Raw genomic sequence first — 17,264 nt, forward strand, 5'->3', positions numbered from 1 at the left:
AGAAATCTGTCCTCATGTCTGGGTTGACAACACTGTAACAGCGGGAGAGGAAAGGGGGGGCTGGTGCAGACACAGTCCTTCGGGGATTAGGGACAGGGGACCGAGACCAAAATGGGATGAGAAGGCAGAGAAAGGGAAAGAGGGAGGTAGAAGAGCTACAAGTTGGAGGGAACATCGGTGAGTTGAAGGGCAGAAGCTAGAAATGAGAACATACTGAGACACCTTCAGAGATGAAAAGAACACACAGGCAGCACCTGGCTGGCTCAGCCAGAGCGTGCGACTCTTGATCTTGGGGTTGCGAGTTCGAGCCCCATGTTGGGTGTAGAGATTACAGAAAAAAAATACTTTAAAAAATACTAAAACAAATAAAACCTATCTTCCTATTTGTGCCATCAAGCTGTAGGTTGTGAAGGCAGGAAGTGGGGTTAAGTCCTCTTTGCACCTCTGCTGCTTGGCGTCATGCCCATTGCAACCCTAGGCACTCAGTGAACAAATCAATCAGGTATTTAAGCCAGATTTTTCAGACAGAAGGGCAGAGAGATAGAAGAGTGTGGCTCTGAACTTCAGAGTCAAACACATGCTTTCACATCCCCGTTCTGCCATTTCCCAACTGCGTGACTTTGAGCAAGACTTCCCCTTGCTGAGTTTTCCATGTGACGCAGAGGCAAGGAGTAAAGGTCTGCAAGGCTCGTGGCAGGCTGCCTGTGTAAGTTCCTGACATTAATGCCTGCTGTTTCGGTCATAGTCATTGCAGACAAGGGACACCCAGACTGCAGTGAATGCATGGCTCTGGGACACCTGGGTGGTTCAATCAGTTAGGCATCTGACTCTTGCTTTCGCTCAGGTCATGATCTTAGGGTCGTGAGATTGAGCCCTGCAATGGGCTCCATGGCAGGAGACAACTCTAGATTCTCTCCTTCTGTCCTTGCCTCTTCCCCACTCACACATGCGAGATTGCTCTAACAACAACAAAAAAGGGCAGTAGTCCCCGATTAATGACCTCATCTGTAACTTTGTAGTGCCTTTCCATTCCAACTCTAGGTCCAGTCAAGTGAGCTGCTCTGGCTGATGGGACAAAGGTATAAATTTGATGCAAGCGAAGGTATGGAAAACACTGCTCCTTTCTGGGGCATCTGGGTGGCTTAGTCAGTTGAATGTCTGCCTTGGGCTTGAGTTATGATCCTGGGGTCCTGGGATCGAGCCTAGCATAGGGCTCCCTACTCAGCGGGGAGCTTACTCATCCTTCTCCCTCTGCCTGCCATACTCCCTGCTTGTGCGCTCTCCCTCTCTGTCAAATAAATAAGTAAATAAAATCTTGGGGAAAAAAAAAAGACAGCTTCTTTCTGAGGCCTTTCTTGGAACTCTGCCATTGCATGGTAGCCTGCTGGCAGGATGCAGGAGTCATGCAGAGGACAGCCAAGGTGTCCCAGTTGAGGCCATTATACATCAGCCAACCCCCAACTATTACAGATGCACGAGGAAGCCCAGGGAAGGTCAGTCAGGTGGAACCAGGTCAGCAAGACCATTCAGCCAATCCCAAGACTTACATGAAGTAAAAAATGGTTGCTATTGGGGCGCCTGAGTGGCTCAGTGGGTTAAAGCCTCTGCCTTCGGCTCAGGCCCTGATCTCAGAGCCCTGGGATCAAGCCCCACATCGGGCTCTCTGCTCAGCAGGGAGCCTGCTTCCTCCTCTCTCTCTGCCTGCCTCTTTGCCTACTTGTAATCTCTCTCTGCCAAATAAATAAAATAAAATCTTAAAAAAAACCACTATATATATATTATACATATAATATATATATTTTTTTAAAAAATGGTTGCTATTTTAAGCCACTAAATTGAGAGTGACTTGTTACACAGCAATACTAGCTTTTACAGGGGCCATGGTTGTCCCCATCCTCTAAAATTGAAAGTTAAGCAAGAGAGGAAGTCATGGTCTGCCAGGTTTTATTTGTACAGTCTGGTGAACTTGAACCAGAGGAAGCTGTGAAAAGTGCTTTGGGGAGCCACAGGGAAGGGATGATAGAAGCAGGTCCCTTCACCAGACCCAGAGTGAGCCCTTCACATGAAGAGCGGGGGACACCTAGGGTGGGAGGTGGCCATGGGGCCAGTCCAGACAGGGCTGCCCCTGGGAGAGCGAGGCTGGAGGGGGACAGCTTGCCTTAGCCTGGTGCCCTGCGGGTCTCAGATCCGGGGGTCATACACCCGCCCCATGAAGACAGGGAACCTGTGCCGCTGGTCCCAGAGCAGGAAGAGAAAGGGCTGCTGTACTTCGAAGACCAGCAAATTGCGGGCCACAGAAATCACCGAGGCCGCCGCCGCCTCCACCCCAGACTCCGTGAGCTCCAGCGTGGTCTGGTGCTGCATCGCGGAAACCTGAAGATCCATGTCCTCGGTCAGCCCGCACAGGTTGAGGTCGTAAAGAAAGTCAAAGAAATCTAGAGCAAAACAAAGACAAAAACAAAGAGTCAAAGAGCAGCAGGAGGGGCACCTGCCTGGCTCAGTCGGTGGAGCCTGTGACTCTTGATCTCAGGGTTGTGAGTTCGAGCCCCATGCTGGGTGTAGAGATTACTTTAAAAGAAAAAGGAAAAGACAGACCAACATGAAAGCCTCAGCTACTGGAGACATCTGTCCTAAATTTTTGGAATTGGTCCGAAGTCCCAGTGTTCTCTTTGTCCTCCTCCCCTGCTTGTCACGTTATATATTTTGCCTTCTGGTACAGTTCATGGGATCCTCTATCAGTGGGCCCATCTTCATTCCCACCACCACCTTCTCTGACGAGGTGAGAGGCCTTGCCCTACCCACCAAAGAACCCTGAGAAATGATGTCCTAGTTTCCAAGGACCCCAGAAGTGAGGTCATATATCAGAAAGAGGTCATGTTTTATCAAATGAGGTCATATACAAGGATGTAATGTCATATACTAGGAAACCAGTTCACCCATCAGAGAGTCAAGTTCTATCACAGAAAATGAGGTCAAGATCAGGAAGTGAGGCCAAAGGTTAAGTAATAGAGTGTTGCCTCCTCCAAGCTCAGAAGGGTCCAGACTGTATCATCCAGACAGCTTCTTGCGTAGCCCGCGGGGTGGTTGAGTGTTATGAATGGTCCTGGGGAAGGAGTGTCTATGACCCATCCTGGTCACCTGTCCCAGTGCCTTTGTCACAATGAACCACGGTGGAAACAGTCGAGCTGGAGACCTGGGATGGTGTTCTTGCTTGCTTCTAACCAGCCCAAGGGACCTTGGGTAAGTCAGGTAAATTTCAAGTCTCACTTCCCTCAAGGATCCAATGGGATAACAGCACCTTCCCCTGTAACTCACGGGACTGAGGCATGACCTGACATTACGGGTGTATACAATACTCTAGAGAGAGCTAAACCACGCTTTAAGGACAGCCCCACCCCACCCCACCCAACAGCCTAGGAGCAATCCTGAGCTGCCAGGGCTCACTCAGTTTCTCCATGATGGTCAGCATGTCCTGGTTGCTCTTCACTTTGATGCGGGGCAGTGTCAGGAGGGTGGGCTGGAACTTGCTCATCTCCAGCTTCTTCATGATGGCCTTGAAGACAGTGGGGTTGAGAGACTTCTCCAGGTCTTCGAGATGGTGTTTTATGCTCTGAGGCATCAGGATCACCAAGCTCAGGTTGTGGGAGAGCTGCAGCTGCCCTACCTGGAGAACAAGAGACGCACCTTATCCGTCTTCTCCCGGATCCCACCCTCTAAGTCCCAAGGCTTATCTTCTGTCTGCTGCCACTGTTCATGCTATCACAACAAGCCACAGTTGGACCTGGGCTCCCAAGCTTTATGACAAAGTGGGGATGGTAGCTGGGTGGACAGTGCTGGTCTAATTCCATGCACATGAGATACGGAGGAACAAGTATGGATTTCTGGTCACACAGGCCGAGGATGGCACCCTGACTCTACTTCTGATTAGGTAATACAGGCAAGCGATTGGATCTATCTGAACCCTGTTCCTTCCCCTTCCAGTGTGCTGTGCATAAAGTGTGTAACAGGCAGGGACACCTGGGTGGCTCAGTCGGTTGAGCATCTGCCTTCGGCTCAGGTCGTGATCCCAGGGTCCTAGGATCAAGCCCCACATTGGGATCCCTGCTCAGCGGGGAGCCTGTTCCTCCCTCTCCCTCTGCCCTTCTCACAACTTGTGCACATGCTCTCTTTCTCTCTCTCAAGTAAATAAATAAAATCTTTAAAAAAAAAAAAAGATTTTAAGTAATCTCTACACCCAATGTGGAGTTTCGAACCTATAATGCCAAGATTAAGAGTCGCATGGTCTACCAACCAAGCCTGCCAGGGGCCCTGGTCCTTTTAAAGACTTTTTTTTTTTAAAGATTTTATTTATTTATTTGACAGACAGAGATCACAAGTAGGCAGAGAGACAGGCAGAGAGGAGGAAGCAGGCTCCCCTCCGAGCAGAGAGCCCAATATGGAGCTCGATCCCAGGACCCCAGGACCACAACCCGAGCTGAAGGCAGGCTTTAACCCACTGAGCCACCCAGACGCCCCCTTTTAAAGACTTTTGATGGTTCTTTACAGCCTACAAGATTAAGTATAAATGTCTTAGTATAGCATTTGAGATTATGGACAAGCCAATCCTAGCCTACCTTTCAAGCTTGCCATTAAAAGGACTTCCAATTGGTGGTCAGACAAAAGTATGACACAGGTATAGGACCCATGGGTCTAATATATAGGGATTCTCAATTTGCCCCAGTGGACACTTGACAATGTCTAGAAACTTTCTGGTTGTCACAACTGGAGGAGAGGGGACTCACAGGGCTGCTGTTATCTAGTGGACGGAAGATAGGGATGAGGGACCCCTGGGTGGCTCCGTGGATTAAGCCTCTGCCTTTGGCTCAGGTCATGATCTCAGGGTCCTGGGATCAAGCCCCGAATTGGGCTCTCTACTCAGCGGGGAGCCTGCTTCTCCCTCTCTCTCTGCCTGCCTCTCTGCCTACTTGTGATCCCTCTCTCTGTCAAATAAATAAATCAAATCTTAAAAAAAAAAAGAAGACAGGGATGATGGTAAATCCTGCACAATGCCCAGCAATCGTCCTCCTAACAAAGAATAATCTAATCCAAAATGTCAACAGTGCCAACAGGTCCTGTGCACTGACCTTGAATATCGGACCAAAAGGTTACCAGGTTGCCGTCTTGACTTTTCCAGCCGGTAACCCGACCCTACCGGAGTTGGTAAATCTAACCTCCTTGGTTGGGTAAATGCTCTTAAGTCCCAGAAAGATTCAGAATTAAGTACGGGTATGAGAAAGTAAACCAACTCCATAGTATTTTTTTTTTTTTTAATTCCCTTTTTGAGAGAGAGAGTGAGCTTGAGAGCATGAGCAGGGGGAGGAGCAGAGGGAGAGGGAGAAGCAGGCTCCGCACTGAGCAGAGAGCTCTATCCGGGGCTCCATCCCAGGACCCTGTGATCATGACCTGAGCTGAAAAGGCAGATGAGTAACTGACTGAGCCCCCCAGATGCCCCCCAACTCCACGGCATTAACATCAGGGTACACTGAGGGTAATCTGTGCGTCTGTTATTCAAATAGTGCTTATAATTTTTAAGAGAAATCAGACATACTAGTTTTATGCTTTGAAGCGAAAAGGTATAGGATAATTAAGTGAGAGAAGGATATTGAGATGCTGGTGGAAAGCTGATCTACCTTGGAATTTAATTTTTATTTCGCAGTGGCCTTTGAGGCTTGGAAGATATGGCCAAGCAGGGCTGTCATTCAGCTCTGATGGGTAGCTGACATGCTTCAAAAGAAAATCAAGTACATTAAACTTACCCATGCCATTCTGGTTCTGTTAGTTAGGAGTGGTCAACTATATCGGATAGGCATAGATGGGTGGGCGGAAAGGTGCGTGAACGATTCAGAATGGTCAGAGGTAACCTTTTCTCTGAAGCCTCCTGGGCACCCCTAAGTGGGTTGTACCCCTCACCACCCTCCAGTGATTTCATTCATTTATTCAGCAAACCTGTAATGAGCACTTATTACATGGGGTACTGTTCTGGGCCCCCAGGGATAGGAAACAAGGCAGGTGAGGTTTCTGTTCCTAGGGGAGAGACAATATCTCAGGGAGACAAACAATATTGTAATAAAATAAGCAAATAAACAACCTGATTTCTGATAATGAGAAGTACCATGAATATAATCAAACAGGGCAATGTTTCAGGGTGAGGCGAGGGCCACTTTAAGAAACAGGAAGTTCTCAGGGCTCCTGGGTGGCTCAGTGGGTTAAGCCTCTGCCTTTTGGCTCAGGTCATGATCCAGGGTCCTAGGATCGGGCTCTCCGCTCAGCAGGGAGCCTGCTCCCCCACCCCCACCCCCGCTCTCTCCCTGCGTTTTTGCCTACTTGTGATCTCCCTCTCTGTGTCAAATAAATAAATAAAATCTTAAAAAAAAAAAAAGAAGTAGGAAGTTCTCTCCATTGAGGTGACCTTTGACGTGACACTCAGGAGTGCAGAAGGAACAAGTTACGTGACAGTATGAGTGAGAAAGGGTCCAGGCAGAGGGAAAAGTTAGGGAAGTCTCCCTCCCAAGGTGGACCAAGCCTGGCACTGAATCACTGGGTATTCTCCCAGTGTTTTCTATCTCCTAAATCTGTGTCTTGCTGTCCTAACAAGGCAGAAATATCTAGATATATCTAGAAATAACTAAAATCTTCTGGGATCCAAAGTCAATCTTCCCTCCCTCCCCATCTGCTGAAATTTTACTGCTCAATTTCTGCAAAGGAACATAGGTCATTTACCAAGTGCACACGCATCTACACCTACCACATACATGCACACACGTCTACACCTTCCCAGACAGGGGTACACCCACGCATGCATGCTGTACACAGGCACACATCCACACAGGACTTGCCAAGCCGCCAGGGGCTCCTGGTGGGTTGACAGGAAAGAGATACAGATGAACAGACTCACTTCTGGCCGTTTGACACGGTAGAGATGAAGAAAATTTAGAATCCTGCTCTCCAGCCTAAAATAAACAATGCCTGCCTCGGCCAAGCTAGAGAGGGGAGAAGCACAAAAGACAGGGTAGAAATACAGATGGAAGGAGTAGAAATGATGAATTCATAAGGGTGTAATACCCCAAAGCGATGGGGCCATAGCAGGAAAGACATCAGGACCCGCCAGAGGCTCTGAGACAAGAGTGGGAAGGGCCGAGAACATACCCTGGCCTTCAAGGTCGGGTCATTGAAATGGGCCACAGGGTATTTCTTGCTGTTCATCATCGACGCTTTTATCACAGAGGATTTGAGGTAAAAGGGCTCCATCGAGGTTCTTTTTGGATCAAATGTTGTTTTCCACTTGGCTAGAGGGAAGGAGAGAGAGGGTCACTCTAATGCAGGTGAGAAAGGATGGAGAGGATTGAAAAGCCCCATTGGAAGGGGGTGGGCCGGACTCAGTGGGATCCAGGTGTAGAATTTGGGGTTGGGTGGGCTTTGAAACCAGGAGAGAAAGGACACGGGAATGAAAGACCACTGGGTCCAGGGCTCCCTTACCACTCAGGTAGACGGCATTGAGGAGGACAAGGCGGGTGTCAGAGGGCAGACTTTCCAGCAGCCGTGTGATCTTGTGGTTGGTCTTCTCTGCCACCCAGGCATTGATGAGTTCCGTGTTGACATCACTGTCATTTCCTAGGACTCTGGGGCGGCTGCCATACAGGCTCTGAGAGGCATTCACAAAGCCGTCCCGTAAGACCAGGTCTGGGGGAAGGAAGCAGGTGGAGAGAGGGAAGCATGAGTCCCCCAGACATTCTCTCCCTTCTAAGAGGATGGGAGGAAGCGTGTTTCCTACTGCTTTCAGCTCACTACAGCGAGCACAGCAGGTTGGAGCCAGGGTCCAGCCCACTCCTCTTATAGATATGGCAACTGAGACCCTGAGAAAGCAAGCCCTGGACTTAGGTAGGGCAGGACCCCTCCTAGGCCTTGGCTGTCTCTCCTTGCAGTGTACCTGTGGCTTGGCGAAATAACTCAGATGCTAACTTCCATCTGCCAGTGTTTTCCCTTGTTTCTTTCCTTAATTCATCAGGGAACCCACTCTGCTTCTTGGCCTCAGTGGAAGCTCATGGCAAGACTTTTTGGCTTTTGTTCTCCAAAAGTCAAGTCCACTAAAGAAAACAGTGTTTGAAAGAAATTTTTCCTGGACTGCATAGATAATATCGAATGCAGTTGTATTCTCTAGCAATCTAGCAAGACAGAGGATTAAGTTGATTTCTAGCAAATAAGTAAACGCAGTGTTTCTTGATCACCTCTGACACAGATTTTTCCCATCTCTAAAAGAGGTTTTTTTTTTTTAAGAGAACCAGGCTGGTGGGTTTTTTGTTCCTTCCCCTCCTCTTCCTCCTCCTTTTTCTTCCTCCCTATGTTTTCTGGTTTGTTTTTTGTTTGTTTTTTAAGATTTTATTTATTTATTTGTCAGAAAGAGAGAAAGCAGAAGCAGGTGGAGAAGCAGGCAGAGGGAGAAGCAGTTTCCCTGCTGAGCAGAGAGTCCTGTGTGGCGCTCCATCCCAGGACCCTGGGATCATGACCTGAGTCAAAGGCAGCCGCTTAACTGAGCCACTCAGGCGACCCTGTCTTCTGTATTCTACAATGAATGATATTGATTTTATAGTTGAAAAAAAAAAAACAGGAAAAATTTTTTCCTTTTAAAGAGGGGGGGCAGGGACACCTGGGTGGCTCAGTTGGTTTCATGTCTTCCTTTTGTTCAGGTTATGATCCCAGGGTCCTGAGATGAAGCCCCACATCCGGCTTCCTGCTTAGCAGGGAGCCTGCTTCTCCATCTGCCTGCCACTCCCCCTGCTTATGCTCTCTGACAAATAAAATCTTTTAAAAATAAATAAATAAAATAAAGAGGAAGCAGACAAGATCTTTAGCTTTCAAACCTTTTTAAGGAGCAGACCTGTCCTGAAATAGTCATGTCTGAAGCCCACGGTTAAAAGGGCTCTGGTTGAGGCTGGGTGAGGGCCCAGAGCCCACCTGGCTCTATCTGTTTCCCACAGGAAGTGGTCCCCCCACACCCATTCAGCCTCCCCGATGCCCCTCGGCTCCCATCATGACTCCTGAAGCTGCTCAGCAGAACCCCAGGGCTCTGGGGAAGACAATTTGAAAATACCTGTATCAGATCATTTTGGAAGCTTGTTAATCTTATTATATCTTAATAATGTAATATATGTGAATGACCAGAAATTCAAAGAACACAAAAGTACAAAAACTAGAAGCCTCAAGATTCCCCTGAGCCAGGTTAACAAAACACTGTTTATCTTGAGCTCTCTGGTTCTACTGATGAATGAAAGCAGAAGGACATTCTTATTTTAACAAGCACTGATGAATGGAAACGATTTGCCCAAGGTCTGGGCCATCCTGCTCTCCCTGAGCCAAAGGACATTCCTGCTGAGGCCCTTACCTGTTCTGCAGTCCATCCTTGATGTCCTAGCTCTAACATGCCCTCTGTCCTCTTTCCCCTCTTTCTGAGGCATCGGGTCCTCCTCAGAGTCCTCTCAAAGTCCTGCTGGGCAGCCGCTGGCCTTTACCGGGGTGCTCACCTGGGCTGTGGAAGATCTGAGAGACTGCGGTGAAGCCTTTGGATGTGAAAGCCTTCAGGGCCTGGTGGACACAGGAAAAGTCCTCGGGGTAGGAGAGGAGGCTCTCCAGGTTTCTCTTGGTGCTGTTCCCAGCCCCTGCAACAAAGGGCAGAAATGAGGAAAAATTGCGGGGCGGGGGGGGAGCGGCAGGAGGGGGTTGGAGGACTGGACGTGACACCTGTCATTAGGACAAGGATTGAGGGACCAGGCTGGCATGGGTCAGGGGAGTGGAGTTATTTCCTGCTCTGGAGGGGATCACAAATCATCAGAGTGGGGACGACTGTTTCTGAAGACAATCCAGAGGTCAGGACGAAAGCGGTGGGGGAATGATGATGAATCATCCCAGTTAGGCTTTTCCAGGGCTTTGAATCCTGTTTTCTACCCAATTTCAACCCCAAATTTCTACCCAGTTTCATCCCAGAAAGCCTAGTCCAATCACTTCCTGTTTCACTCGACGGTTGAGTTGGTTTGGGTTTATACAGGTTTACACTAGCTCACCATGAAGAGGAGAAATCAGAGGATCACAAAAGAGCATGGAGAGTCAATACCCCTTCAGTTATTCATTATCAAATATCTATTGTGCCCATCCTCCCTGTGGTAACAGAAACAACTCGCGGAGCACTTACTTGGTTCCAGGCATCACAAGTGATCCTCCCCTATGAGCTCACTGTATCTCCACAATACTTGCCTTTCACAGAAGGGTAATTACTCTCCCTATTTACAGATGAGGAAACTGAGGTTTAAGAGCGTTAGTGATCTGCTCTACTCAGGATCCCAGAGTTAAGTGGAGAAGGGAGACAAGATTCGAGCCATACATTCTAGGCAATAAAGAAATCTACTGAAGTCAATCCACGGCAACGTGCCTCCCAGGGAACACCTGGCAGTTTGGGGGGTTCCTGACTGGAGAGTGTAGGTAGAGCTTTATCCCATGGGAACATCTCTCAGGAAGACAGGGGATTAACATTTTTTTACCTCCCTCTAAGCCAAGCACTAAACGCTCGCTCGCTCTTTCTTTCTTTCTTTCTCTCTCTCTCTCTTTCTTCCTTCCTTCCTTCCTTCCTTCCTTCCTTTCTTCTTAAGCATTTTATTTATTTATTGTGAGAGAGATCACAAGTAGGCAGAGAAGCAGGTGGGGGATGGCAGGGCGGTGGGAAGTAGGCTCCCTGGTGAGCAGAGAGCCTGATGTGGGGCTCGATCCCAGGACCCTGAGATCATGATCTGAGCCGAAGGTAGAGGTTTAACCTACTAAGCCACCCAGGCTCCCCTAGTTTCTTTTTTGAAGTAAGTATAACCACCTCCATTTCACACCTGAGGACTCAGGCTCAGAGAAGTTAAGTAACCTGCCAAGGTCACACAGCCAGTAAGCAGCATTAGTAGGACTTTACTCTCTGTCTATCGCTTATGGTTTCATCTTCCTTGCTGCCTTACCCTGACACACGGCTGAGGACTGGGACCCTGTTTTATATGTTCCCGTGTAGTCCATGGGGTTTTGTAAGCAAGAGAGCCTGTCCAATCACTGTTAAGTGAAGGAATAAATGAATGCTCACCCCCCCACAAAGTAGCCCAGGTTTATAGCCTTCCCCCCAAGGCATGGCTTTGTAGGCATCTGGGTTGGGGACCCTCATGGGAGGGTCCAACATACAACTGGAGAGAACTTAGGTTCTTACCAAGCAGGACCTGGGTTAGGAGGCTGGCAATGCTGAACGGAGAAAAGGCCATGTTGGTCTCTGCCTTCTTCGTCGCTGAGAAGGCATGGTAGAGCTTCACAGAGAAGTCTATCAAAGCCTCCCTCAACTCAGACTCTGCCCAAGGAGTCTCCAACTCAGAGCAGGAAGTGACAGGCTCTGGGCAGAGGGGCACAGTCGTGGGCTGGATGGGTTGAACAGTGGACTGGATGAAGGGTTCAGTGGAGGCTGTAAGGGTGGTGTTGGCTGTTACGATGGTTGAGTTGGTTGGCGACAAGGTGGAAGAACCCACGGTGTATTCGGTGGATGGATTCTTGGTGATCTCTCCCTCCAAGATCTGTCCTTCGCTTTCCTCTCGCCGGCTCTCTGCCGTGGAGCTGGGGCTAGTAACATTCGGATTTGAAGAGGCTCTAACCTGTGATTCAAGAAACTGAGTTTCATTTTTCCTACCATGAAGCACAGTCAAAAACTCTCAAAGCACTCACACTCAAAGCAGGAAGGGAAGGTGGGGATGTGGAAAAAGTCCTGTACCAGAGACTGATTCCCGGGAGAGCCTGGCGGGTAAGGGACCTGCCCTGAAGCTGCCACCCACTAGTTCCTCTGGAGAAGGGGCAATGCAGGAGCCAATGCGGGTTGAGGCAGAGGTAAGGGGCGGACAGGGACTCTGTTATCACTGAGGAATTGCTGCCATAAGGACAGCTGTTTCCCAGACTTCGGAGCTGAGAGTCCATTGCCATTTATTTGTGTTCTTGCAATTTCTTTAAGTGTCTGCCTGTCTTGGCTCACCTGCCAGGCCAGTAGAGAGATTTGAGCTTCTGACCTCTGCATGAGAACAGTGGTTTTTCCAGTGGGTGGCAAGCCATTATAGGAAACTGTCAGCATTCTGGAAGGAAGGAAGGAAGGAAGGACGGACAGAAGGAAGGAAGGGTGAGTCAGAAGGAGATGGGAGAAAGGAAGGAGGAAGAAATAGTATAGACCAGTGGCTCTCAATCAGAGACAATCTTAATCCCTGGAGACTTTTGGCAATGCCTGGAGGCATTTTTGGTTATCACAGGAAAGGGAAGGGAATTGGGGATAGGGCAGAGATGTTAATGGCATCTAGTGGGGAGAAACCAGGGTAGGGCAAAACATCCTACAATGCACAGGATAGCCCCTCATAATGAATTTTCCACCCCCCAAATGTCATGGTTTCTGGGTTGAGAAAACACGTATTATCCCATTTCACTGATAAAAGAAACCAAGGCTGAGATAGTAACAAGCTCAGGGTTTCCCAGAAGCTGCTTGTCTGACTCTGATTCTAGATCCCTCGCTAACCACGGCAGCACCTACAGATTCTCGAAGGGCACTCCCCATGCCAACTTCCATACACTACCCTCAATAGACAACCAAAGCAAGAGTCCACCTTCCTCCTGACTCCCATGCCACTGGGACCTCTCACTGGGATCCTCCCCCAACCCTCCACCCAGACCCAGGAGTCAGCTGCCTTTCCTGGCATTTTGACAGGTGCAGCCCAGGAAGGACTTAGGTCTCTACAGCCAGGGCCCCACCGCACAGCTCAGCTGCAACCCCCTGCTCTTGGATCACAGAATGCTGTCCATCTCCTGGCTCTCTGACCCTTCCGCCTTATTCTCCACTTTATAAACCAGTACAGGTAGGTTCGGAGAAGCGACTTGCTCAAGGCCACCCTAACTGCTGGGCAGCGGGCCGGGATTAGAACCCGGCTCTTGCCTCGCTCTCTCTGAACCCCGGTGCAAGGACCACACTTGCTGATCCCAAGAGGCGCTCTCCTCATTCTCTGGGCCCACAACGGTTAATCCTCAGCCCCCCTCAAAGGGGCCACTCACCCCAGCCAGCAGCAACAGCAGCAGGAGGGTCAGCGTGGTCAGCCTGGAGGCCATCTGGGCGGCGGCGTCAGCCCGGACCTGCGGAGCCAGCCGGCAACGTTGTCAGCGTCGAGCCCTGGGGTCCTGGGGGCCTCCACTTCACTCCGCGGTCTCCAGCCACCACCCTGGGCCCGCCCCCATTCCATTCCGGGACTTAGCCCCCAAGCACGAATTCCCTCCTCCTCCTCCTCCCCCGCCCACCTTCTCCCAGGCTCCTCCCCCTATTTGTTTTCCCCGAACTGCTTCCCTTTCCCGGCACCCGCTGGCCCTTCCTTCCCCCTCCCAAGCCCGGGTCTCCATCCATCTGTTACACCCAGAGAGTCCTGCTCCAGTCTAACAATGACGCCCAGAGGCAGCGGGGGCAGGGGAGGTCCAGAGGGGGCTGGGCACCACAGCTCGGGCGGGAGCGGGGGCACCCAGGGAGGAGAGGCACGTGGGGGCGGAGGGTAGGACAGAAGTCTTCCGTGGAAGCAAGCCTAAAGAAACTTCAGAGATGGGGGGGGGGGCAGGAAACTCGGGGAGGGAAAGGAGGAGATGAGGACACCCCACTCCCAAAGCCCCCACCCTCACCCTATCACCAAACCTGCTCCAAACTCTCGGTGGCTGGACAGCTTCAGCGCAGAGTGCGCGGACGGTCCCACAGGGTCAAGGAGGTGGGGTGTGCGGTCGGGTCGGTCTTGGCTATTGGCTGGCTCGGGACACTGCCCGGTTACAAATTAAGGATGATTGATCGCTGATGTGAGTTCCCGTAAATGAGGATGGGCCGGACCCCTTCGTCGGGCCTTTGTGGGCCGGGCCTGAATTCAGCCCGAGCCCCTCGGCAGCCGGGGTGGGGGAAGCTTAGGTAGAACTTCTCAGCTCCAAGGCACCGAAGCTCCTCTTCCGTCGTCATGGGTTCTGATAAAAACTGCGGAGATCCAAAATGTGCTCTGTAGGTGACAAGCAGCCGGCTTTTTGGGAATTGCTCTGCTCAGCTAATCCTCAAAGTGACCCTTTGGAAACAGGTCCCATTGCGCCCATTTGATAGTTTAAAAACCTGGGCCTTAAAAGCAGTTAAACGTTTGGTGGGTGATCACCCTCCCTTGGAAAACAGCCCGGACTGGGACCTAAATGGCCTGGAGTCCTAACCTCCACCCCGCTCTTCCCTGCGCTGTGTGGGTGTTCTGTTTCTCCTGTTGGAGACTCCCAGCCAGTAGTTATCCCTTTGTGAAGCAGACAGCGTCTGAAGCACCCAGCCCAGCAAGCTTTCCCCTTCATGTGAAAAGCCCGCAGCTGGGGCAGATGCGGTGGGTGTGGGGGGCCGTGGCTGGGAGCCAGCAGACCTAGCTTTGAGGCCTGGCTAGATGCATGACCCTAAGTTGTTTCCCCCTTAGCACCTAACTCGCTTCACAGGGGTTGCCAGATAAAATACAGGAAGCCCAGTTAATTTTGAATTTCCAGATCAACAACAACAAAAATTCTTTGGAAGGATGTCCCATGCAATACTGGGACGTAGGTTAAAATCTTTTTTCTCATTTAGCTGAAATTCTCAATGAACTGGGCATTCTGCATCTTATCTACTAAATCTGGCAACCTTACCTCCTTTGCAAAGCAAGGAAGTGTCTGATGATATAATATAATAATATTATAGCTCTAGAGTCCTATGAGCATCTCACTGCTGGGCCTGTCCTGTTTGGAACAGTCAGGAAAGTTAGCTTCAGAACTGCTGTTTGATGGGCCTGACCAAGGACAGAGGATAGAAAAGGTGTATGTCTCCTTGGGGATCACTGGAAAGGATCCACAGAAACTCTGCACCAGCTTTGCCAGTGCTCCATTCCCTGTGCCGACCTGGGAACCTTCTGAGCCATGGGGAAGTTCCTTCGGCACAGAGACACACACAGTGCCACTACCCCAACCCCAGGCCTAAGCTGGGGGCCTGGAAGGCTCACTGAGTTTGTGGATTCTGGGAAATGGGCCAGCCCAACAAAAAGAAGGTGGTGGAAAGCAGCGTCCTTCATCCTTAGTAATTCTCATGACAACTATGAAATGGGTGCTAATAATAATCTCCTCTTGAATTTAAAAAAGAGAGAGACTCATAGGCATTAATTGGTCCACCCAACATCACCTAGCAAGTAAGTGAAGAGCCGGGCTGTGGGTCAAGTGGGTCTGAGCCACCAGTCCTGTATGAACCCCTGTAAATGACTGACCTGAAGCAGGCATCAGAGTGAACGTCCTCTGGCCAGCTGTAGGAGTGTGGTGGTCTGTGGACCCATCTCATGGTGGACAAGACCCAGTGGAGAGGTTTCCCTGGCCTTTGGGTCTGTCTCGTCCCGCCATCTTACTGAAGATGGCCACTCTGGACATTTAGAGGATGTCTCTGTTTTTTGGAGACTCTCCTGGCTGAGGAAGCTGGTACTGAGGCCACGGACATCAGCATTTTCCCCCAACGCAAATGGCCTCAGGTTGACACAATCACGAGGTTTGCAGAATTTCTCACGAGTATGGGTGTTCCGGAAGTCAGTCAGCTTAGGGTTGTGAATGAAGTCCTTCCCTCAACCTTGGAGGCAGGTCTAGGGTTTCTCTGCCTTGAGAACCTTCCCTGATGGTGGGAAACTCTTCCCCCTGTAGGGCGTGTACATGACTTCTGCCACTGTGGGCTTCCTGGAGGAGGTCCAAGTTCTCATTAAAGCTCCTTCTGCCCTGAGAGCATTTTATCAGGCTTTGAGTGTTCTTCGTCAGGCGGGTCCTCAGATAGTAAAAGTACGAATTACTGTGGGTGGACTCTTTCTCAAAATCTATACACCTGTAGTTCCTCCTCTGAAGAAAAGTGATCCAAAACTTGGAAATAGGACAGAAGAATCAGGGTCATCTTATTCTCAGATCATGGGGAACTGTTCGAGTGACTGTTTTCTTAGTTCCCCCATAGACAGTACACGAATGGGCCGGGCATTAGGGCTTCAGCCTCTCTTCAGAACCCTGCTGAGAAATATCACTGGAAGGGAAGAAGAGTCGCTCTGTCTTCTTATTTACTGTGATCAGGGCCCATTGTCTGTAATGTCAGATGCTGACCTGCCCAAATGGATAAGACACACAAGTTTTCTGTCTGCTATTAATGAAGGTAAAATAGAAACATTTGGAAGAGACAATAATGATAACCCCAAAGGTTGGGGTCTTTTTGCATTATAAGGCAGTAGCCAGTTCTGCTGCTAACTTAGCCGTGTTCTTCCAGAATTCTCTTTTTCACTGAGCGCACGTGCACACACACACACACACACACAGTTTTTTGCATCCTTCTTTGTTTTTTGTGTTTTTTTTTAAAAGATTTTATTTATTTATTTGAGAGAGTTTGTGTGTGTGCACACACTAGCTGGGGGGAGGGGCAAAGGGAGAGGGAGAAGCAGACGTCCCTCTGAGCAGGGGGCAACCCCGTGCTCAATCCCAGGACCCTGAGATCATAACCTGAGCCCAAGGCAGACACTTAATGGACTGAGCGACCCAGGCACCCGCTGCATCTTCCTTTGAACCAGCTTTGTCATCCGGATGTTTGTCTCCTTAATATTCTTGCTGTGTACTATGTGTGAGAATGATGTTTCTACCATTTTGAAACCTGTATGGTGGCTTTCCCTTTTGTGGGGTTATTGATGCCTTGAAAGTAAAAGTGGACCATTGACTAACCCTTGCATGGTATTTCCTACAAACACAGTCCTCTCTGCGGGAAGGCACAGGTGTGGCCGCCATGGCAGGTGTGTGTGGGGGGGTTCCTACTGCAGGTGCTCTCCTTAATCTTCCCTCGTTCCCTTTCTCAGCTGGTCCCACATGGGCTCTTTCCTGCCCACCATTTCAAGGACTGAGCCATGCTGGGAACCCACTAGTGAGTCTTTATTCATGGGACCTTTCTCCCAAAGACCATCTTCTCAATATTAGCACTCCTGGTTGGGGGCGGGAGGGTTCCTGGGTAGCTCAGTCGGTTAAGTGTTCAACTTTTGATCCCAGTCACATCTTGATCTCAGGTTGTGAGTTTTGAGCTCCACTCTGGGCTCCACACTAGGCATGGAGCCTTCTTGAAAAAAAATAATATATATAATTATTAAATTATATTATTAAATAAATATTAATATATA

At 49.8% G+C, this 17,264-nt stretch overlaps 1 protein-coding gene across 1 annotated transcript; it reads right to left on the minus strand.

Moving 5' to 3' along the window:
• Positions 1 to 1,927: 1,927 nt before the first annotated feature.
• On the minus strand, positions 1,928 to 13,862 carry SERPING1 (serpin family G member 1). The gene is made up of 8 exons (XM_032846452.1): positions 13,748 to 13,862; positions 13,126 to 13,203; positions 11,264 to 11,696; positions 9,558 to 9,692; positions 7,516 to 7,719; positions 7,186 to 7,325; positions 3,445 to 3,664; positions 1,928 to 2,435 (listed from the first exon to the last, which is right to left on the minus strand). The coding sequence occupies exons 2-8, from the start codon at positions 13,177 to 13,179 to the stop codon at positions 2,182 to 2,184; spliced, it is 1,440 nt and encodes a 479-aa protein (XP_032702343.1). The 5' UTR covers positions 13,180 to 13,203; positions 13,748 to 13,862; the 3' UTR covers positions 1,928 to 2,181.
• Positions 13,863 to 17,264: the final 3,402 nt, after the last annotated feature.

This window comes from Lontra canadensis, unplaced genomic scaffold, assembly GCF_010015895.1.
Source record: "Lontra canadensis isolate GAN:19392208 unplaced genomic scaffold, GSC_riverotter_1.0 scaffold176, whole genome shotgun sequence".
NCBI classification, from domain to species: domain Eukaryota; kingdom Metazoa; phylum Chordata; class Mammalia; order Carnivora; family Mustelidae; genus Lontra; species Lontra canadensis.